The 25,092-nt window shown below is 38.5% G+C and overlaps 1 protein-coding gene across 2 annotated transcripts in view; it reads right to left on the reverse strand.

The window, feature by feature from the left end:
- The window catches only part of metap1d (methionyl aminopeptidase type 1D (mitochondrial)), a 175,980-nt gene that overhangs the window by 91,505 nt on the left and 59,383 nt on the right, over positions 1 to 25,092 (reverse strand). Inside the window, exons 2-6 of one of the 2 annotated variants that reach the window (XM_043693641.1) lie at positions 12,598 to 12,758; positions 11,349 to 11,498; positions 9,749 to 9,897; positions 5,513 to 5,555; positions 4,012 to 4,175 (exon numbers count right to left, since the gene is read on the reverse strand). In XM_043693641.1, coding sequence (XP_043549576.1) covers positions 4,012 to 4,175; positions 5,513 to 5,555; positions 9,749 to 9,897; positions 11,349 to 11,498; positions 12,598 to 12,758 — 667 coding nt within the window. The remainder of the gene's footprint in view (positions 1 to 4,011; positions 4,176 to 5,512; positions 5,556 to 9,748; positions 9,898 to 11,348; positions 11,499 to 12,597; positions 12,759 to 25,092) is intronic. The other variant, XM_043693642.1, reaches the window with a different exon arrangement.

The raw sequence follows: 25,092 nt of genomic DNA on the forward strand, positions 1-25,092 counted from the left end.
ATGTACATCCTGTCCCTCAGGATTCCCTCCAACAACTTGCCCACCACTGAGGTCAGGCGCACCTGTCTATAGTTCCCTGGCTTGTCTTTACCGCCCTTCTTAAACAGTGGCACCACGTTTGCCAACCTCCAGTCTTCCGGTACCTCACCTGTAACTATCGATGATACAAATATCTCAGCAAGAGGCCCAGCAATCACTTCTCTAGCTTTCCACAGAGTTCTCGGGTACACCTGATCAGGTCCTGGGGATTTATGCACCTTTAACTGTTTCAAAATATTGATGACGGTGAGCTTTTCCGGCACCTTCTGTTTTCATTTCAAATTTCCAGCATCCACAGTACTTTAATACATTTTTCCTTGATATGACCACTGATATGCTTTTTCATTAGATGTATTGTATTACACCAAAAAGTGAGCCATTGTCTTGTTAAGGCTGAAACACACCAATCCAACACCAGCACCTCCGAATCTTGTTAAGACAGTTGCGTGACCACGTAAAATTCAGAAGGTTTACCAGGTTCTGATGTAACCTTTGACAATGCAATGCAAAATATATATCACAGGAAACTTAACATAATTGACACAGAATCAGCCCACTGAACTGGCCAGTGTTGCGCTTGCTATGGGAAGGCGGAGTGGGAGATGCACTATGTGTGTGCATTGGCTAGGGTGGTGCTACTGGGAGATGACTGGTGAGGGTAATAATGCTTATTGGAGGTGCTGCTGAGGTTGTGCTCAGGGATTGAATTTGCAGTTAAATGGGTGAGGAGCAATGTTCAACTGGAGAGCTGAGATTACCGTCAGAAGAGGTGACTGGCAGCTGGCAGCCAGCAGTATCCCAGAAAGTTTAAACGTGGAGTATACTCCTGCGCCTTTTGGCTCTATTCTCAGGTATGTATGCTTTAAAATCTTTCCTGTTTGTCAGTAGCCGTCAGCAATTTCTTTAAAGACCGCCTGTTAAGTCACATATGGACATGGTTTTCCTAAATAAAGCTGGCACCAGTGCTGATGCCTCAGGGTGAACCAAATGATGCACAGGGAGCCTCAAACAGGCATTGTGCTCGTTACTTACGTATGTGAAGAAAATGTTTTGGGCGTGGTATCGAGATACTATTTTTGATTATACCAATACAATGGGCAACACACTTCTGGCTTGTCATAGGCATGTGCTTCTGGCTGCCTTATTTGAGGCTCGAGCATCAGAAAAATGGGATCAATGTCATTGTATCATATTTCTCGCACTGAACGGATAAACATTTTTCCTCTTAAGGTCCAGTAGGACAATTTGAAGCTTGATTCAATTCCCAGATGACTCCTTCCATGCTTGAATCAGCTACCACTTTGTGCAAATCCTCAGCAAACTTAGCAAATTCCACTCTGAATAACACAACTATTTTCAATTTTTCTCCCAGAGCTTCAGAGTCATCATGGCACAGAGAAAGTCCATTCAGCACATCAAGGCCATGCCATTTCTCTGTAGAAATTTTGTTTTGAAATCACTCATTGTATTTGCTTCCACCGCCATAATAAGCAGCAAGTTCCAGGCGAAAAGAAAAGTATTTATAAGACTTGAATCATTTTTAAAAACCTCAGTGTTGACCTGGTATAATGGGGCTGGACTGTTTAGGTCGGTCTGGAGATCAGGGACAGATGTGGGAGTGCTGGTGGTTCTGAGACAAGGACAGCTTCAAATTGGTTTGGAAACCATCTGCTTTCATAGATGACATCACAGAGTAACATAACATGCTATTGTGAAATATTATAAATTTTTTCTAAATACTCCATAAAAATGTGCATATTCAAATATATAACATTCTCATGAATAAATAAACTGAAGGTATCATTAATCGGATAATGACATTGTAAATATTTTTAGATGCTGAAGAAAATAACCGTAGAAAATGCTTGTTTTCTTTGCATCGTGAAACTATTATCCTGATCAAGTTTAGTTAAAAATTCTTGTAATAGTAACTTACAACTAATTGTGAATATGTAGGTATAATTAACTATTATAATTGCCACAGAATCAATAGATGTAGTTTTTAATTTTTGTGGTTTTTCTTCAATAAATCAATAACATACTTTATTGTTAAATAAAAAACAAAAACAAATAAAAATAAGTAAAAGCTATCTCATTATTTCTGACTTTATCAAAAAACAACCAGGGCACATTTCACAAACAATTGAGAGACCAGATGCGTAGAATTTTATAATAATAATAATTTTCAGAATACAAAATTAACACACTTTCAAAGCAAGCGCCTTGAAATAGAGAAGGTGCCAACTGCAGTTTGAGGATATCTGAATGTGGTATATGCTGGTTTATGGTAAAGAGTTAACTTGTAGACAAAAAGGGAAAGGAGGTCGGCACCCAGCAGCCACTTGAATGTGAGATTTTTTTTGTTTCCCTTCATGCATACCGAGCTCTCCATTATTAGTCTTAATGATGGAAAATTGTAGTGTTGATACAAATCTTTTTTTTAAAGCAATGGGCGGGAGCTCCATTTGTTAGTAAGTTCTTTGTGACTGAAAGCCGTAGATTGTACATCTACAGCAGAAAAGGCTGGATGCTCTTTCCATAGCACAGCTAATTACTCCCACTGTGACCTTGCTGATCTGCAACGTTCCCCCCCTACATCTCATCTACACGCCTGCTTCTGTGTGTGCATGGTGTCAGAGAATATGAAAAACCATATAATGAAAGCAGTTTCATGATGGATAAAAGGCTACTGGAGTTGCACTTGGTACAAAGGAGGTTCAATTATATGAGTAATTGTGATAATTTAGCCCATTCATGGACCCTTACTTGATCAAGAATGAGACTCACAAAGGAAAATTACTTTAACAGGAAAGTAGGGAGAGGGGGGATGAAGAGGGAAGGAGGGGGACAGTGGTGTCGAGAGAAAAACAAGATGGAACAAGAAAATAGATATACAGAGGGAAGGAGAACCAGACATCGTACAACAGAGATGTGATAAAAGCTGACATGCAGCTGTGTTACACAATTAAATTCAATTTTTTTTAAGCAATTGATGAATGCAACTACTGCAAATGTGCCTCAGTTAGCTATCATTTGTTGTTCCGTGACAGGAAAAGGATAATTACCTCTCAAAGTGAATCAAAAGACTGACATGCCCTTTAGACACAGTCATGAATGCAGAGCTCGATAGAATGCTTGAATAAGAATTCTGGAGCTTTCTTTTCCTTTATCACTGAACAAATTTTGTTAGATATAATGTAAGAACACCACCAGCAGACGCATTAAACCCTGGGAGTTCTAAGAAACTAAGTAGCTTTATCTTTTAACTCTTCCAAGCTGTAAAATGAAGCTGCATTTGCATTTAATTTCTATTCTGAGGGTAGTTTTATATTGACTAAATTTTCTACTCACAGGAGTGGTTTGATCTAGCAGATGCTGTGGCAGATTATATTTTAATAACTGTAATAGCACACAGTCTATGCTGTAAAAACTCATACAAGAATTTAACTGCAAAAACATGAAATTCCCAATCATACTGTTATTGGAAAGAATGAAAATCAAATTAATGTTACTGATGTTGCTGTAAGTTTGGAATGTTTTAGGTTTATAGGATCAGACTAATAATAAAAAAAATCATGACTTTAGCTACTCTTCATTAAATGACAAGAATGTAACATTCAGCAAAGATACATTTTATGGGTTTTATTTGACTTAACAAAATAGCCAGATGTTTCCACAGAGAGTTTTGGTGTGAAGTGGAGAAGCGAAAAATATATACACACAAGTACTGAAAACTAAACAGCAGGTAAGTGCAAGATATCTTATACACCTCCTACTCTCGCTATACAGACTGAGTCACTTTAGGTAATCTTCCTTGCTCTGGGAATAACATTATTGTCTGGCAGTTCAAATACTCCTATCAGGCTGAAAATGATGACCTCATGTCATAAAACATGTTATCAACTTTATTCCACACCACTAATAACCTCTGTCCCATTAGATTTCCCCCAAGCCTGTCAGTACAAGACTTACCTGATTGTGTTTCCAATTACATTCAGTGGCGCTCCTGGCCTACAAACAGCAATTGCTTCATTTCTGCATCTTCTGGCAATCTCAACGAGCTTTTGCCCAGACTCATCCACATTTCCAACCAAGAATGTTTCAGAGGTGTCACCATGATACCCATTAAAATACACCTATTCAGCCAAAAAAAGGAGCAGAAATAATTTTCTGTTAATATTTAAACAAAAACACTGAAGGATTTACAAAGACAATGATGGATTTAACCATGTCTCAAAATAATAATTTTCAAGAAGGCACTGTTCAAAGGTTGACGCTTGAATTTACAAACGAGGCAAACCAAGGTATGTCATACCCCATCCCTACACATTGCCCCCTATTCTTGCCTCCCACCAATTCACAGGGGATCCAATTATGCTTTCATGGTCAGTTCTCAATTGTTTATAGAAATATACAAAGCTTTACACTGCTTCATTGAATGAGAAAAAATGAAAATAGCACATGTATCACATTACCATCTACATATATATGCTGTATAGAAACAGTTATTATAATTCGTAACTTAACTTGAAATTTTTAATGTTGCTTTTAGCGTCAGATCATTTAACTCAAGTTGCTTCTATCCTAGATATCTGTATTGTTGACAGTAAATGATTAATAATTGTGCAACAAAAGGAATGATCTGTAGTAAAATGCATTACCCAGACAGATGCAAAGCAATTGTATTAATAATGTCTTGGAATTTTTAAAATTAATTCTATAGCATACTAAAAACAAAAATGGTAAGTTGTAGTTAAAAAACAGGATAGATTTAACATTTTCATCCAAGTGTTTATTTTAACCTAAAGACAAATGTAATAAGGTCAAGCTAAGAAAATTGGAACTCTTTTTGTTTATATTCAAGTCAAATCTACAAATAATTCTAATTGAAATAGACTTGCAGCAGGATACCTAAATCAAGGTTTTAATAATTGTGAAAGACATTTTGTAGCAACAGTATTACTGTCCTGGGAGACTGACACACACAAGCTATGCCTGTCACTGAAGCCTGTAATGACAGAGTATGATAATCACAGGCCCCACTCAGAATCAGCAGGAAGAGGAAGATCAAACTCTGCACAGTGAAGGGAAAAATGCCAGCCTTCTGCACATTAGCTCATCTCTCACATTCATCCACAGAAGCCTCCCAACACTGCAGTGCTCTGCAGTAACTACATAGTGGATCAATAACAATTACACCTTCTCAGGGGGATGACATGTAGCAAGATTGAGATGACATATCACTCTTCATTGATCTTAAAGTATCTAACTTCATCTCCAAAATCTAGGCAAACCTTGTTCAAACAGAAATAAACAAAAAGGAAAAGGAAGGGGAAGCAGCTGTTATTTCTTGACCAGAAGTGAATTACATGCCCATCTGTACATTTCACATTCTCAATCGAGAGTTTTTCCTGTTGCTGCTGGGGATCAAAATGCTGGTCAAAGTCTCACTAGTTTCAAACTAAATACTTACCGTGACATCAATGTTGATAATGTCTCCATTCTGAAGAGGTCGACTAGAAAAATAAACATTAAGAAACTGAGTGAAAATTTCTTAAACATCAGCATAACAGAGTAATCAGATGAATGGCAGATCAGAATTGGCCTAGCAATTATTTATGACTATAATTATATTAAATTGTGAGAACACCATGTGATGCAGAAACAATACAAATGCTGACTTTTTTTGATAATTCATTAAAGCAATATTTTTTTCTGTTGCATGACTACACATATTATATACATTGAGATTTCCAGTTCTGAAAAATTACCTGAATACACCATTCATGCAAGTAATACATTGATTAATTCAATCGTCCACCACATTAAGCTTTGAGAAAAAAAAATTAACTGAAGAAAAATACAGTGTTGAAATATTATACATGATCATATCTGTTCTTTGAACCTTGTAGTATTTTTGAAGAATGAATTGGATGAAAGGAGTTAACAGAAAGTTAAGCAGTCCTTCATAAAAACTTTCAGAGTCCCTTTCACATCATTGCAACACATTTCTGACACAGTAAAATCTATCAATAAGTTTATTCTGTGCTGCTTGGCAACAAAACACAGAAAATTGAGTAAAATTATAATGATGTGTTTCCCCCTCTTAAATTGGACATATCCCGAGTGAACATGAACATTCAATTTACATGAATTAAATTCAATTAAACCTTCCAAAACGGAAAAAAAAACAAAAAAGAAACCAAGCAACTACTATTGGCCTGTTGCTCTGATGGTTAAAGTTCACACTTCATGTCAGCAGTGAAAAAGCCAAAGCAGAGGACAATGTTCACAATGTATTTTCTGATGATAGCTCTGATTTATGTACAAGAGTGATTTAACTTTCGCTAGAGAAATAAACTTTGTTTAATGGATTAAGTTTTAAACAGTTGGGCAATTTTAGCAATCTTATTTATGTGAATATTTTGTCTTGAAATGCTTCAAATCATTACTCTTACTAGGTTACTGAAATATTTTTCCAAGTCATCAATGTGAAGATTTAATCAATTTCAGACAGGCCACGAGAGGAAACAGTTATTTTAGACATAATCCTATAGTATTGCTGTAGATTGGTGGTTTCAATGCAATTTTACACTGCTTGCCAATTCGTGAAAGACCAGAGAGATTGTCAACTGCAATAGAACATAATAATATTCATATGGTAAATGATGATAATCAGGAGAAGATCCTTTAATCTATACAGTGTCCAACACAATTACAATATGTTGTATTCATAATACTTAAGGTCAGTCATCTCAGCTCCAGCGTCTATTGGACTGAAAGCATACAGCTTCTGGGGGAAAGGGGAAGATAAGAGAGGGGAGAGTGTGAGAGACAGAGAGAGAGCGTGAGAGAGGCAACTCTGATTGAATATATTCCTGGACATTTCATCACATTTCCCCACTTGCCCCTGTTACTGGCTGCTTCACCTCCTCCCAAACATTTCCCCCAAGACTGTGACCAGTTACCAATCTATTATTTCTAACAGCCTAACACTTTCCCAATAAAGCCAATGGGTTGGATTTGACCTCCTTAGAGGTAGCAGGGTAGCTTGTTCTAAGAGCAAATAATTGGACTGATGCTCAAAGGTGAGGTACCTGCCTCTTCCCACCAGCAGTTAAGTTCTTGGCAGCAGGTTTTGTGGGCAACCTGCCACCAATAAGGCCCATAATTGATCAATTAACAACGTGAAATATCTTAGACCCAATAACCCGATTTCCCAGCAGATGAGAAAAGTAGCTACTCTTTTGACAGAGAAACTAGGGAAGCCGGCTTACTGAGTTTGGGGGCAAGTTCTGTTTGCCTCAATCTGAGAGCAATTGGAGATACGGCAAGGGGGTGGCCACTGAAAGCCACCGCTGATAAATGGGGTTTAGTAACTCCTAAAAATGCCTGATCCCACACTTAGTGCAGAAAACACTACAACCACACCTATGGTTTATTCACACTAAGTTTTTTTTTGGAACATCATACTTGTTCCCCAATATTTTGTTGATAATTAGTCTGCTAATTTTTATAATGTTAGACCACAGAATGAACTTTTTATCCATGGCCAACAACTCCTGAGTGAGATTTCAACTCAGCACTTCTAGCTCAGAAACTACCAATGGAATCATAAGGCCACTTATTCACACAAAGACGATGAGGACCAAAAAAGGAGGCTGGTTGGGGTCATACCTAGCACATAGGAAGATGGTTGTGGTAGTTGGAGGTCAGTTATCTCAGCTCCAGAACATCTCTGCAGGATTTCCTCATGGTAGTGTCCTAGCCATCTTCACTTGCTTCATCAATGACCTTCCCTCCATTATAAGGTCAGAAGTGGAGATGTTCACTAATGACTGCACAATGTTCTGCACCATTCGTGACTCCTCAGATACTGAAGCAATCCATGTTCAAATGTAACAAGATCTGGACAATATCAAGGCTTGGACTGACAAGTGGCGTGTAATATTTGCACCACACAAAATGCCAGGCAATGATCATCTGCAATAAGACACAATCTAACCACTGCCCTGTGACATTCAATGATGTTACTACCACTGAATGCCCCATTATTAATATCCTGGGGATTACCACTGACCAGAAACTCAACTGGACTCACCAATTAAATACAGTGGGTGAAAGTGAGGACTGCCTATGCTGGAGATCAGAGTCGAAAGTGTGTTGCTGGAAAAGCAAAGCAGGTCAGGCAGCATCTAAGGAGCAGGATAACTGACATTTCGGGAAAAGCCACCATTCCTGATGAAGGGATTTTGCCCAAAGCGTTGATTCGCCTGCTCCTTGGAAGCTGCTTGACCTGCTTTGCTTTTCCAGCACCACACTCTCGACTTAAATACAGTGGCTACAGAAGCAAATCAGAGACTGTTAATATTGTGGCAAGATACTCACCTCTTGACTTCCCAAGTCTGTCTAACATTTATAAGACACAGGTCAGCAGTGTGACGGAATAGTTCCTACTTGCCTAGATGACTACAACTCCAACAACACTCAAGAAGCTTGAGAAAAGTGGCTACTCTTTTGACAGAGAAACTAGGGAAGCAGCCTGCTTGATGGTACCATATCTACTAGCATTTACTCCCTCCACCACTGCTGCTCAGTAGCAGCATTATGCACTATCTACAAGATGCACGACATAAATTCACCAAAGGTTCTTAGACAACACCTTCCAAACCACAACCACTTCCATTTAGAAGGTCAAAGGCAGCAGCTACGTGGGAACACCACCGCCAGCAAGTTCCCCTCCAAGCCACTCACTATCCTGACTTGGAAATATATTGCCCTTCCTTTACTGTCACTGGGTCAAAATTCTGGAATTCCCTCCCAAAAGGAATTGTGGGTGACCCTACAGTGGATTGCTATGGTTCAAGGAAACAAGTCACTGCCACATTCTCAAGGGCAACTGGGGATGGCAATAAATGCTGGTCAGTCACAGAAGCCACACCCCATGACTGAATATATAAAAAAAGTAAAAAAAGGCTAAAGAAGTCCCAGAAGCCACTGGAAATTAATAACCATGCAGTAACAGCTGAGAAGCAAAATGCAAGGTTAATGTTTATGTGTAGATTTCACTTAAACATTTGGGTGGTAGCTAAATGCTAATGTTAAGAAGCCTTGTCACAGAGAATCAAAGGTGTCCACACCAACTGGTAACGTATGCTTTCTCTTTACAAATGTTGGCACATCTGTCAAGTATTTCTGCAATCTTTGTTTTATTTCAAAATTCTAGTATTTACATATTTCCTTTTCCAGTAAACAAAATTTTATATAATGCAAATTGAGGTGTATATGTTGATCAAGCTCGCAGAAAGCCCATTTATCTGACCCCAAAAATCAAGCTCGCATCTATTCAATCTAAATTGACCCACCTTTTCAGCCATTACATGTAATGCTCTTATTTATAGTCAGTCTCAGTTTTTCATCCCACAGGCACATTTTATTTGATAGTACCTCATTACGAGGCACAAGAGATAAAGCAGGTAATATGGGATACGTCGTGAAGATGCACAGGAATTTAAGATTATTTTCCTCACTGTATAAATTGATATTCATTTTTTGAGGAATTTTTGGGAGACATGTACACCAAGATCTACTGTAATCTACCAATTGCTTAAAATTTAATTCATATGGGAATACAATATTAAGAACCTAAATACGTTTAGGAAAAGAGCTCCAAGATTAATCAACTGGACAAATGAGTATAAACATATACCTGTCAGGTATGCCATGGCATACTACATTGTTCACAGAGGTGCAAACAGATTTTGGAAAACCTCCATAACCCAATGGCGATGGGTATGCATTATTTCTGATTGCTTCATGATGAACAACGTAATCCAACTCTTCAGTTGTCATACCGACCTAAAAATTGAAAATAACAGAATGGAAGAAATACTAGTATTCGTACAATATTCCAAACTTTAACATGCACCTTCTATTAGCTAACAGAGTTGGGAAGAACAATAAAATCTTTTAAGGTTTAGCTTTTACTATGTCCCATTAGAGTCAGTTTTATCATTGGTAGACCAAATTAAAAGAAGATGTCAAATATTGCTGGCTATTACTCACTACAGGAATATACTCTGTATTGTCGACTAAAGTAGAAATATGAACCCACAAACCAACATTGCTTTCAATTTGAAATTATGCAGAAGCAATCAAAACAAAAGAATCCAATCTTCTCTATTATATGTAATGAGTGTCAGCGTGATATAATAGTCATTAATTATATCACTAATGAATTAATACTAAAATTCAAACTGGATCACAGTATTGTGAAACCAAATATGATTAACTCTGAATACCACTGAATTTAGAATTTAACTCTGCTTCTTGTATGGATGGTGCAACTATCCACCACACCCAACCCCACATCAAAACCCATGCTACCTACAAAATTGTGACTTTCATTCTATCTGAAAATCTTTAGGTAAGCAGTCAAATTAAAATAATTTTAAAATAATTTATACTTGAAATATCACATTAAATGCTACTTCAACATTCGTGATTGGGTCACAACATCTAACTAAAATAATGAAACTGAAGTTGTATCTTTGCTAGAAAATTTTAATATGCCATCATTTGATTTTCCACTTAGATCTGAGTTATAACTTGATAATTACGGAGGAGGAGGTTTTATAATGCCCTACCTTTGGACCATAAGCCCTTCAACACTTGAAAGGTGTGTTCATGAAAGGTGTGTTCAATGTGGCCAACAAGATTGATTATCACCCTAGAAATCCTTCCATTAGGCTATGGATGGCGGTCAGAATGGATGACTCCTTGTCAGCCATGCTTGACAACAAGTAATGGCCCTTAAGCTATAGCCTTTGGGAACAACATTATGACCTTTTCTAGGAAAATCTAGCTCTGGAAACAGATATAAGCGTGTGTTTTGTCTGTCTTGTATGCCACTTGGTATGAGAAATTAAGAAAAAGAACTATTGCGGTAGTAAAAGCTTAGAAGTATATATGAGTTCTGATTTGGCATTTTCTATTTATCATGTCAAAGGGAAAAAGAAATAGACACCAATATCCTTTATAAAACTTTAAAAAATGTGTTCTTGCTTTATAATGAGATAATTATAATCTTGTTTTATAAGCAGTCAAAGAAATAAAGGTTTGATGTTGATCTAGAAAACTATCAAAAATTACTTTACTTTTACAATTTGAAGCCTTTTAAAATGACTAAAACATTAGATGTTTTGATTTAAAATTGTTTTAACTAACAAAGATAGAGAAAGAGCACAAAGACAGAGGAAAAATTGTTAAAATGGTTCTTTTCAGTTAACCTTTTCAACAACATACATTACCTTTAAACTACTTCCAGCCAAGAGGAGGATCTGGCGAGCCAGCTGACAGGCTTGTCGAAGACCCTGAATCTGATCTTCATCTTTAATTTCGATGCAGTCTCCCCAGTCTGGTATAATGCCTGTCGTCACATAGTCTGGCTTCTTTATGTGCTTGAAAAAAAGATTGAAAATGAAGATGAGAAAACTGGACCGTGACAATGGGATCATTTTCTCAAAAAGAGACTCCTGCTTCATGGCAGTTTGCCCTGAGTGTTACAGTGTCAACCCTTCCTGAGTCATCAGACAAACCCCAAGGCTGCTGCAATATTTCTTCAAATGCCCTTTTGAACTTAACATTGCCAACTTCTAAGTTCTTAGGAACACTGTTAACTCTAAAGACTAACCCGAATAGCAGCTTGCTGTTTTGTAGCCCCTGACTGAACTACTCTAAAGTAGCAAATTTGGGGATGAAATTACTGAGTTTTGTTTAAAATGAATAGTTGGTTTACCAACTTAAAAACAAATTTGAGCAACTTTTATTAATTTTGATGAAGCACAGGGGTTTTTTTTAATCTACGTTTCTATCGGCAAAATGAATTATTCATTGCCAGTATAATCTATTGAATGCAAAAACCTAAACATGAAAGCATGCCTTGGCTTTTTAGCTCAAAGGCCTAAGTTCTACTGAAGCCAGCACCTTTCATAGATGTGGATATTACTTACTGTTAAAGAAATTTGTGCAATTCATTGAAATACACTAAATATTTTGACAGGTAAAGTTTATCACATAGTTTAGATAGAAATATCCTTTTATACTATGTTGTATGTCAAGTTGTAGTTTTATGAACTGGTTTCAGCATTTATTTCGACCGCTTACTGACATACAAAAGTACTGTACATAATTATGCTCCATATCATAAACATCATCAGTAACTCCTTAATATGGCAAAGCTATACTTAGTTCTTAACCAATAACTGCTTAAATTTAAATACATGAAATTTAATAATGAGAAAACTCTGATTCAATTTTGTACTCCACCACATATTTTCTTTAAAGCGCGTAAATGTTATAAAATCCACTATGTCTGCCAAATATCTGAGTTCTTTACCCTTCTTTGACCTTATCCACAATTACATATCGAGTCTTCCTCATTATTTCTACTTAACTTGTCACAGCTCTCATTTCACCTTAACCTCTCTTACAGGTAATCACGAAACCCAGCAGGGAGTCTTGTTGAAAGAATAATACTTTAAATCAATAACCGCGTACCTTGGGTACAGGGTAAGATGGTCCAACAATAGCTGGATGGACAACACTGCAGGAGGTACGCTCCAAAAAGATACATCTTATAAACTGAACCCCAAATGGTTTGAGCTTGTGAGCAGTAGTGAATTGTGATGAGGAAATTCTGCAGCAGGCAGTCACACATCCTGTGGAAACAAAGTCATATTCCTTGCATTTGCCAACAGTTTTTCAATATTTCTTCTAGTTAAGTCAAAATGGCACTTTTTAATGTATATTTATGGAAACTTCAGATACTAAAACATTACATATTTTTCTCAAAAGTAGTAATCCATGGTAATTAAAGCAAAGAAACAAGCCAATAAATCCACCGGGTCCATGCCACACTTATATCTCACACAAGCCTTTCAAAGATAATCTGCTCTATGAAATCAGTTGGTTAAGTAATTTAGAATAGTAAAATAATATGGCAGCCCTGCATTCTTTAAATTTGTTTTGTCAATGTTCTGTAATGAATTGGCAATTTATTTACAAAAACAGTTTATTTTTCAATAAATCTGGCTTGATATTCTTGTCTGTATCACATTTACGTACCTGTGTACTTAGTAATGATATGTTGTGAACACTCCTGGAATCAGTTCCTTTTTCTTTACCTTCCTTCGTGCTTCACATTCTCATTCAACAAAAAGAATAATTTAGATTCTTTTTACTCATTGAGAAATGTCAATGTCACACACTAAGTTTGTCAGGAAGCTTAATGCTCCAGGCAGAACATAAGGATTTCTAAGTATTTTATCCAGTTTGTTTTTGTCACTAACAACACAGATTTTCAACTTGTGTCAAATCCAGATTTACAAGATTTCAGCTTGGAGTTTTCAGTAGATTGTACTGTTCCTTCCCTGCAATGCAATTCACACAAAATTGCCCAAACAAATGAAAATCTAAAGGAATTTCCAGTGCAAACTCTGCTACCTTTTCTCATAAGTTTTAAAAATCTAGTACTTTAAGCAAGCCCCTGTCTATAAAGCTGGCTACACTCCTGATCAAATGAATCACCATTGTGAGTTTTGAAAGCCTGGAAAAGGTTTAAATTTAAGGTGGTTCCTTCAATGCAAAGAAACAATAATAGGCACATCTAAAAAGCTTTGTTTTTAGTTCATTAAAAAAAACTATCCACTGTACACCGAATTAATTAGTAAGTATCTCCATATATTTTTAAAAGTTATGTTTATTTATTAAAAAATCAGTTTACACAAATGTAGAGGACTGGATAGATTAAATAAAAGCTCATTTTTGCAATAAATCTATTTTCAGCTGTATCAGTCAAACCGCAACAAGATTACCACTCAAACTAAATCCAGAATTGAAATCAACGAATAACTTTAAATCTATAATCTGAATGTTGGTCGATTATGCTGGTTCTTTTCAAATATTATAATTGGCAAAATGCAAATAAGTTTGAGTGGCAGCTTTAGGTGAAGAAACATATTTCACAAAACTAGAAGAATTTTGGGTGTAATTTTGGCCTGGATCTTCAAATGTGTCCAAAGCAGAAAGACTACATAAATACATTTAATCTGAAATATAGCACAAAACAGACAATCTAAACATGTATATTTGATGCCCATTTTTATATGCTGCCAAAGCATACAAGGGGGCAAATTTTCCATATTTTACTGTGTCAATTTCAGGGAGTTTCATGGAAGGTTCTCTTCTATGAGGCCCTGATGATTTTTCTCTCTCAATTTCCCACTGATTACCTCATTCGTCATTGCGCAAATGAAGCATTACAGATGTGGAGTCAATCTTCTGCTCAAGGAAATGTTCTTCATAGTGTTGCAGTATGACTAACTGGTAAGGCCACAATTGAGAGAGGCAAACAGGTGGCCAGCTTTGCTGACATGAACCTGGAGGTCCTGGTGGACATGGTGATGGAGAGGAGGAGCATCCTCTTTTTCCAGGACCCCAGAAAAATGTTCTGACAAGTCTGGTCCACAGTAGCCACCTAGGTGAATGCAGTGTCCATGGTCTGGAGGTATGTACAGCAATGCCATAAGAAGGTTAATAATCTTCTGCACATCCATTGGTAGGTGCCACCATTGTCCTTCTGCTGCCTCATACTCCCACTGTTATTGTATACATCTCTCACCAAGACTCTTGGTGTGCCACACTCTCTACTGCATGCAGCATCTTCCCTTGATGGCTCTTACTCAGCCCATCCCCACAAAGGTAAAAGTGAGGACTGCAGATGCTGGAAACCAGAGTTTAGATCAGAGTGGTGCTGGAAAAGCACAGCAGGTCAGGCAGCATCCCAGGAGCAGGAAAATCGACGTATTGGGCAAAAGCCCTTTATCAGGAATCAGAAGGGCTTTTGCCTGAAACATCGATGTTCCTGCTTCTCGGATGCTGCCTGACCTGCTGTGCTTTTCCAGCAACACTCTGATCTAAACTCCCATCCCCACAAAGTTCTGAGCTCTTCGACCCTCTTCAATTTTCACTCACTTGGATCACGCCATTATTCCTGCATCCAGACCAAAACCAACCAAAACTGTACCAGCCATTTTCATCTTGTTCAATCCCTCCCTTTGTCTCATTTCAGGAGAAAACAGCCCACATTAGGGCTGAAAAGGCCAGGTGGTGGGGCAACAGTGCCAATGATCTGGGGCATCTCTTTCTTGCTAACTGTTGTTTTGCTAAAGTACCCACTGAAATGAAAGCATCTGTGCTAGTGGAGTGAGCAGGGGAACCTTTGCCTATACATCCTCACCCCTCAACTCACTGCTATCCATGTGCAAAAGATGGGAATGCGGGGAATCAGTGACATTCATTTCCTCACCCCCATAAGGAAAACATCCTTGAATTAATGGTACAGGATCAAGACCACTCGTGTGGGGATAGAACAAAGAACATAGAAAAGTACAACACAAAACAGGTCCTTTGGCCCACGATGTTGTGCCGAGGTTTAATCCTAATGCAAAATATAGTAACTTAACCTACGCACCCCTCAACTCACTGCTATCCATGTGCAAAAGATGTATATGTCCCAGAAACCAAGTTAGATTAATTGTAAAATGCTACACTGACCTTCTATTGGCACCACTGTGAGTGGATTCTTAAAGATGCTCAAACCTCCCTACTCGCACAATCCATTCCTTCTGTGTCTTCGGCAAGCACCAGTGGTATCCACACAGCCTCTGCCCAGAAATGGTCCACCCCACCAGCCATCAGGTCCTCCTACACCTCTGAGGAACAGGTCACAGATCTCTCTGAGGATGAAAAGGCAAAGGTTCCCCTGCTCACTCCACTAGCTCAGATGCTTTCATTTCAGTGGGTACTTTAGCAAAACAACAGTTAGCAAGAAAGAGATGCCCCAGATCATTGGCACTCATCAATAAGAGACCAGGAACCTGTTCTGTCCCAGGTCGAAGACTCAATGGTGTCTGCCATTAATAACCTTGTGCAAATGCGCACACAGAGAAGCTGCAGGCAAGTCTGTAGGATTCACTCAATAAACGAGATTGAAGATTGGAGGAGTCCACCAACATTACTAGCACCATGCTAGCTCTGGCCAGTTTGCCTCTGATGGTGGTATTCAGTATCAATGGCAAGGTTATAGGGGGTCAAGGACTTCACTCGAGACACCCCTACTTTTCAAAGAGACAGGGTGCTGCCAATAGGCACCCAGACACGAAAAGAACCACAGAGACCCTAGCCCCTGCGCAGATTTCTCCTCTCAGGACACACCAGAGGTGCTTAGCCCGCTACTCTCTACCCTGAAGTCAAGCTGAGAAGGATGAGCCTGCATTTAGGCAGGATAGCTTGGATATGGTGAGGGTATCTAGCCATAAATACCCTCAGAATCTTACATTCAAACGTTCGAGGTCAACAGGGTCTGCTATAGGCCAATTTTCTTCTATTCCTGCTGTGGACCTGAGGACTGCAATTGGACATAAAGGAGAGCAAGGAAAAAGAAAACTTTCTGAGAATACACAGGTGATCAAGATGACATTTTATTATACATAGAATACTATAGATATCTTAGGATATTAAATCATCAACTGTCTGCTACAAGAATGAAGCACACAAGCTAACTATTTTTAAGCTCCATAAGAATTAGAACCCCTGTCTGAAGAAATGCTACCCATTTCCTTAATGCCCATTTTGACAAAGCATGCTGTCACTGTTGAATTTGGGAGCATCAGATTTTGCAAATCCCATGACAGTTGTTAATACTCACCTTTGTTAAATAACATGATGGCCCTGATTGAACAATGGGCTGTATTTTATCCACACTTAGTTTCAGGCAGGAGATTGTGCACTGGAGTCAACAACCATGGCTGCAGAGGATAGCCCTGGTCTACCGCCCTGGTAAGGATTATGGTCCTTGAAACAAAGCAGGAACCTGTGGGCTATCAGGAATATAGGCATCATAGCAGTTCTCAGGCGCAGACATCCAAGATGTGGCAATGATGATTAAAAGTTACTTGCACACTGACCGAACTGAACCTATTAAAGAGGTCAGCCACATTAAAAATTGGTACTCTCACTGCAAACCACGTACATTCTGAAACACCTTGCACCTTCAACCTTCCTAGCCCTTCCTGCATTGCTGTTTCCATCAATTCCATTTGTTTTGAGCTCACCAAAGTTCCCACTTTACACTTTAACTTAACCACTCATCTCTCAACTTGAACCTGAACCCAGACTTACTGCATAGCTATGCATTACCTCAGATATAATGCCCCTTCTACCGAAGCTCGGGTAGTGACCATTGATGATCCCGCTCCTCCCCTAATTCCTTCCCATGACTTCTTCTATCTAGAGTTGTCCCCTTTTACAGCAATTATCTCATTGCATTTCAGCATGTTGGCTCTAATCTCCGCACTTACCTAATTTTCCATGAGCAGCAATTCCCCCATGACAGCCCTCTTGATATTTACTGCACAACCCCGAAGACTGACCATGGTCCATCTCCACACTCTGCACTGACTTGCAAAAACAGCCCTGAGGACTGACTAGGCCCCTGTCTGATTTCTGTACAACTCCCTGACTGATCTGTTGATTCTCCTGGTTGAGATTTTTTTTACTGCAAAGCAGAAACATAGCCCCTTCCTTTTTGGATGTCCAATTGCTTCTGGACCAAACATTTACATCCCAAGCTGTAGAGCACCAATCTCATAGATGGTGGAAGGCAACAGGCATCAATAACTGGTCTGTGGACTAGTGACCAGCCAAATCTCCTTTTGTATTTAGTCCCTTTGCTCTAGCTCACGTGTAACTAGGCTTCCAATCCTGCTTGAACAAGTAACAGTGTTAACAACCCTTACTATGAGTATTGTGTTACTTGCTTTTAAAAAGTACAGCAACATTTCAAAAACCCTTGACTTTTAAAGTGGTTCTTTTCCCATTTCCGTTCACAATCAAAATGTATTAAAAAAAAATTTAAGAGTAAGGAGACAGATCTCTGGTTCCTGATCATATAAAGCGCCCAAATGTTAGTGACCAACTAACAGGATTGAGATCAGGCTTGGGTGACTGTGGGAACACCACGTGACTGAAAACAGTTCCCTTTGGACTTTTATACATGGCCATTGGCTGAAGAACCTCAGATCAAATGACACAGGAGCAAAAGAACACCGTTCAGCCAGAGTCTGCTCTGCCATTCAATGATATTATGACTGATCTGATAATCCATAACTCCACTTTCCTGCCTTTTTTCCCCATAAACCTTAATTTCCTTACTGATTAAAAATCTGTCTATCTTAGCCTTAATGACCCAGCTTGACAGCAATCTGCAGTCAAGAATTCCATAGATTTATTACTCTCTCAGTGAAGAAATCCCTCATCTCTGTCCTAAATAACTGACTCCTTATTCAATAATTAAGCTTTCTGGAGATAGACATTTCCCATATGGGGGAATAACCTTTTCACATCTACTGTCAAGTCCCCTAAGAATCCTGTATATTTCAATAGGTCACTTCTGGAATTCACTGCCTGAAAAGGTGGTAGATGCAGGAATTATCACAACAATGTTTAGACGAACACTTGAAATATCATAATGCAAAAGGATATGTGCCAACTGCTGGGAATGACATTATAGCAGTGCTGCGGGAGTGGCACAGGCACAATGGGCAAGTTTCCATTGTGTAATACTCTGTGACTCTATGACTTGGAACAACTCTAATGCAGTTATGGTTGCATCCAGCGTGTTAGAGTCATATAGCACGGAAACAGACCCTTCAGTCCAACCAGTCCATGCTGAACATAATCCCAAACTAAACAAGACCCACCTGCCTGCTCCTGGCCCATATCCCTCCAAGCCTTTCCAATTCAAGTATCATTTCAAATGTCTTATAAATGTTGTAATCGTACCCACATCCAACACTTCCTCAGAAAGTTCATTCCACACGCGAACCACCCTCTATGTGAAAAATTTGCCTCTAATGTCTTTTTTAAATCTCTCTCCTCTCACCCTAAAATGTGCCCACTAGTTTCGGGAAAAGACAACTTTCATTAACTCTATCCATACCTCTCTTTATTTTATAAACTTCTATCAGATCACCTCTCAATCTCCTACGCTCCAGTGAAAGAAGTCCCAGCCTATCAATATAACTCCATCTTCCATATCCAGCAACATCCTGGCAAATCTCTTCTGAATGTTCTCCAATTTGAGGAAGAATGTCTCACCATTGTCTTTGCGTGCATACATTTTTATCAATATTCACTTTGAAGAGGCAAAGTGACCAATGTGATTTAGGTGTATTACTTATATACATTAATAATATTTGTTTTTTTAACAGTTTGAATTTCAATCTAATGGCAGATAGGTGTTGGCCTACTTTTGCAATGAGGTTTAAAAATGAATTCTATCAATCTTTTCAGAACCATGATTTTAAACCAGCATCTGCCTTCGAGAGTGTTAGTAGATGTTTGCTTTTATTATGGGAGTTTGCTACTAGACAATAAAGACATTAAGCCATTAGATTAGCAGAAGTTAGAATGAACAAATATATTTAAAAATTTAGTTCAAAATCTTTTGAGCATTTTGAAGACCTAAGTGAAGCCAGATGCAATTCTCTTTGAAAAGGAGATTTTTCAAAATAGTTCAGGAAATAAATTAGGTCAGTGAAACAGTTAAGTTTTGAAATTTCCAAGAACATTTGGTTAGAACTCTGCAGATTATTAAAAGACTACATGAAGTCTAATTTTTCAGTAGTATGAGGATTCAAGGAATAAGTTTTCTAGTCCAAGGACAAAACTGAGAAGAAACAGTTAGGTAAAACTGGCAGATTTGAGAGGGAAGAAATTTCTATGGATTTTGATTGACTGTAAATTGGTGATGCTGGGGAGTAGACATGATTTTGTTTTGCCTTGTGTTTTGAAATCTTTCAAACTTCCAAGCTGTATAGATAGTTTCTTTTAATGTAATAAACTTCTGGCTTACTGTTAAAACCAAATGTGCAGTATTATGTGCTTATGGGTTTCTATAAAAGACCACCACATTAATTTTTTCAAAAATATATGATCTATCAAGCTAGATTTTAGATAAGGTCTGACTTATCCATTAGGAGCATCAGCTCAGATCATAACACTGTGGAGTTCCACCCACAAGCTACTTCAAAGCATTTTCCTCAGGCCACTACTATCTCCTCCAAAGCGTCTGCAAAGAATGTTACTCCAGTTGGACTGATATCATCTGAGCTTAAAAATGTATTGCTGGAAAAGCACAGCAGGTCAGGCAGCATCAAAGGAACAGGAGAATCGACGTTTCGGGCATAAGCCCTTCTTCAGGAATCTTTTATCATCTGAGCATGACATAAGAACAAGGGAAACTGATATGTGTATTGTTGGCATGCCTTCAAGAGCAGCACAGCCTCTTAAAAAAAACAGAGAATGCCATTACAGAGTGCGAAATCTTCCTGATGCAACAAGAAACAGTAGCTCAACATGCTCGAGAAACCTTCAACCCACAGAGACATTGAATCCAATAGACAAGCACCTTGTGCAAATCAAGTGAACTGACCAATAAGACGCAACTCTCCAAATGTTGCAAGTAGTAGTGATAAAAGTATGGCCCCAAAATATCAAATCCATTCCTATAATCACAAGGGCATTTTGAACTTACAGAGATGAACTGACAGCTTAAGATGGTATAGTGTACAAAGGAATTTGAATAATTATGCCTGAGGAACTGAAAGGAGAAATGTTAAAGCACAACTGTGCGAATTGAGGGAGGTCTGCAGAAGGCAAGAAATGTAATCTTACTAGCCAAATGTGAGCAATGAAATCAAGCACTGCATCAGCCAGTACATTGCTCACAATGAGTAACAAGTGAGATAAAGGTTCATGCTATGCTATCCCTACAATTTGGAAAACCAGGTTCTAAAGTGAAAAATTATGGGTGGCACAGTGGCTCAGGGGTTAGCACTGTTGCCTCACAGCACCAGGGTCCCAGGTTCGATTCCAGCCTCAGGCGACTGTCTGTGTGGAGTTTGCACATTCTCCCTGTGTCTGCATGTGTTTCCTCTGGGTGCTCCGGTTTCCTCCCACAGTCCAAAGGTGTGCAGGTCAGATGAATTGGCCATGCTAAATTGCCTGTAGTGTTAGGTGCATTAGTCAGAGGGAAATGGGTCGGTGTGGACTGGTTGGGCCAAAGGGCCTGTTTCCACACTGTAGGGAATCTAATGTAAGCTAATCTAAATATAAACCAAGCAAAGCTTTAAGACTGATTTGTGTATCTGCGTTAAGGAGGGAAGGACATAGTTTTAGTTTCATTTTGAAAGTGGCTAAGGGATGTTTGAAGTTGTGTTTACATTTTTCCAAATGGGATCTTTAAAACACTTGAAGGTGAGTACTTTAGTGCAAGGGTAAATGAGAAAGAAAAAAAAACTTATTGTGAAATCTAGTACTATGGAAAGTCAGGCCACCTGCGAGGTCAGGTAGTGTGTGCAGGTTCAATCAGAGTAAAAAGATGTTGTGAGCCTAGCAGTTGCTCAAACAGTCAGGGCTGGGGACAAAGTCCTGAGGGGATTGGAAGAACACTCAAGAAGCAGAAAATTGCTGGAAGTTCAGGGTAAAGAAAATACATATGTTTGCTCTGAAAGTGTTTAGAATTCAGTGAGAAGAAAGTTCTAGAAATCAATTACAGTCATGTGAATTGAACAAGGAACTTTAAAATGGAGATAGGGTGATCTTTCAATGAGGTTAGAGTATCTGTAATGTTGATGATGGCAATAGGATTGAATCTTTATTTCTGATATCTTAATTAAACACTGCTTCAAATGTATCTTACACAGTGCAATATAGTTGATTTTTTTTCTTTTATATATAATGTGATTGTGGCGTTCTAGTGCAACCCCACATTATAGAAAAATCTCACTTTGGAAACAGTGCTTAAAGTGTTGGTGGTGTATTCGCATTGCAACCAACACACATTTTAAAAGTTCACACTTTAGAAATAGTGTCTCCAATTTGTCGATCATGGTACGGTGAATTCACATTAACGAAATGTATGTTATAGCAGAACGACATGTAATAAAGTTTTTATGACACTTGGTTAAAAATACATTGTCAGCTTCATGTGAATATGTTCAGTGACTGGCAAAAATGGTAAACGAATCACAAAAATAAAACAAATAGTCTATCAAGCCAGGTTACACTCATGGTAATACCAGACAAGTCAGATCCCAAAATTGGGATAATAACACAAGCTTAGGAAGCTAGAAAACCACTGATGACCAATGAGTCCAGACAGATCACGGCTGAAGCTAAATCTAGATCTCTTCCCTCTTGTAGGGAATGATTAAGTTGTCAGTGTAGACTATTATTCTGACCATTCGGAGGAGAACCAACTGACCTCAAAGATTACTAGTGAGATTGTAGAATGCCTGAAAATGCACTTTAGTCATCTCAGCATTCTCAATAACATGTAAAGTGACAATGGTTCTTAGAACATGAAATCAAGTAAATTTAACATGGATGACTACAAAGTAATCTTCAAGCGGAGAAACACATTTTCCAATAGCATGGAAAGGAGTCTAGTACAAAGACTTATTTTTAATTCACTTATGGGATGTGGGCGTCGCTGATTGGCCAGCATTTATTGCCCGTCCCTAGTTGCCCTTGAGAAGATGGTCGTGAGCAGCCTTCTTGAACTGATGTCTCACCACACCAAACTATACTATGATCAGCAAACAAAAAACCTCTCAATTCAGAAGTCACAATTGTCATGAGTGACAAAATCAAGGAGAAACGGCAGAAAGCTAAATTTCATTTTGATTATACCAAAGTTGAACACTGAAGAACCTGCAGGGTACAAATCTTCAACAAGGGTAAGCCCAAGTAACAATCTGGGACCTGAGTGAATATCATCCTGATTATGCATGGTGGATGTAAATAACCAGATAAATCATCGCAATCCCAGGGCTGTATACATCTGTTCCTCAATTACATGTGGGAGAAAGTGAGAACCGCAGATGCTGAGATCAGAGTCAAAACATATGGTGTTAGAAAAGCACAGCCGGTCAGGCAGCGTCCGAGGAGCACGAGAGTTGACGTTTCAAACAATAAGCTCTTCATCAGGAATGCTGCTTATTCCTGGTCAACAGCTGAATTATCATTCCCAGAGGTGCAGCGGTACCTTGACAATGTCAACTAAACAACAGATACCATGGGGAATGATACTCCCATGGATGGAATATCATTCAGATGAATAGCCAACAATGTACATTAAGAGGCCAAGATGATTTAAAGGCTGTGTGTGTAATGCATGTACAGAGACTGAGAAGAATAATGAACTTTTAATCTATGAAAACAGTTGTGTGCACTTCAGTAAAATTGTGCAACTCCAACATAAATGATAACACACAAATGCTTTTTGTATGAAAAGTGGGATTTTTGGATAGAAATGCACTACCGTGCCTGGCTTGCTGTGGTAATGTGACCTCTACCATGAGACAATGACTGGGGACCTCCATCCTGCAGCCAGTTTCAATAATGCCTTAGTACAGGGAACATGGTATTGGATTGAACATCTTAACAGACACTTTGGTAATGATGATGCAGGGGCATAAATAAATGAGGTAGGCAAAAGTGAGGACTGCAGATGCTGGAAACCAGAGTTTAGATCAGGGTGGTGCTGGAAAAGCACAGCAGGTCAGGCAGCATCCAAGGAGCAGGAAAATCGACATTTCGGGCAAAAGCCTTTCATCAGGAAGAGAGCCCTTCATCTATTCCTGATGAAGGGCTTTTGCCCGAAACGTTGATTTTCCTGCTCCTCAGATGCTGCCTGACCTGTTGTGCTTTTCCAGCACCACTCTGATTCTAAACAAAAATAAATGAGTCTGTGTTATAACAATCCCAAAGAAAGAAGTGAAATGGAAGGAATTAGCAGTAATATGTCACGATTGATGTTAAAATCACAGAGAGGTCAAGATAGCCAAGAAGCAATAGTTTGGTCTCATAGTTTCAATTGTGGCTTTAGGCAGATCGGTCTTGTTGCTGTGTGCAACGAACTTACCATACCATAGGGGTGTGTGGAAACCAGGAAAGATACGTGAGCAATTAGTCATTGTACAAATATTGTTTGAAAGAACAGGAAGAATGTTTGATGAACTAAGGGCTGAACAAGAGAAAATCTACCAAAGTGTCTAGGAATTGGGATGAAATGAAGGGGATTAATCTGGAACAGAGATGTAAAAATTGATGGAGAAAATATCAGGCTTGGAAGTTGCATACATGGTCTCAATTTAAGGGACAAAATAAATTAAATTCCTCATGCTCACCTCTATAAGTGAGAGGGGAGAGCATGAGTTTGAAGATTTTGTCCATTTTGAGGGAAAAAAAACTGAGTTGGTTTTACCTCTAAAATAATCCTGGAGCATTAGGATATTAGAAGATCCATGGGACATTTGAATCCATTGAAGCTGCAATGTAAATAAAAGTTTGCATCTTATGAGTAACGGATATAACTCACATGGAGTAAGAGATTTTGCCAATTTTTGCTGTCCTGTACAACCAGACCTGGTCATTATAATCCACTGCAGATTAACTATTTAGAAGGGATTATGCAATGTTGATTATTATAGGGTAATGTTATGCATCAGTTAAATAAGCTATTTTCCGTCAACAGTCTCTTGAACTGCAGTTTTACAACAATGTGTAAATTTGGAAAATTTCCAGTCAGATTTGACATTAACATTCCTTCAACATAGCTGTTGTAAGGTTAGATTACATAGTTGTAAGGTTAGATCAAAGAAATACATCATGATTGAGATAAGAATGCATATGCTAACAAAAAAATTGCATTTTCTTTGCAAATAAAAATGTGATTTTTCAATCCTAGTTGTTGCTACTTGTTCATCTTGTGTGAACCCCATTGAGCTTTAGATTGTGGAATTAGTCTCTGTGCTCCATTTGCGAGAGTTAAGGCTTATTATTTTAAAACAATCAACTGCACCAAAGAAAATACCTCAAGATGAGAGTATGAACAGATAGAAGTGAGAACACAACTGCAGCCAACAG

Source organism: Chiloscyllium plagiosum, chromosome 7 (genome assembly GCF_004010195.1).
Source record: "Chiloscyllium plagiosum isolate BGI_BamShark_2017 chromosome 7, ASM401019v2, whole genome shotgun sequence".
Lineage (NCBI taxonomy): Eukaryota > Metazoa > Chordata > Chondrichthyes > Orectolobiformes > Hemiscylliidae > Chiloscyllium > Chiloscyllium plagiosum.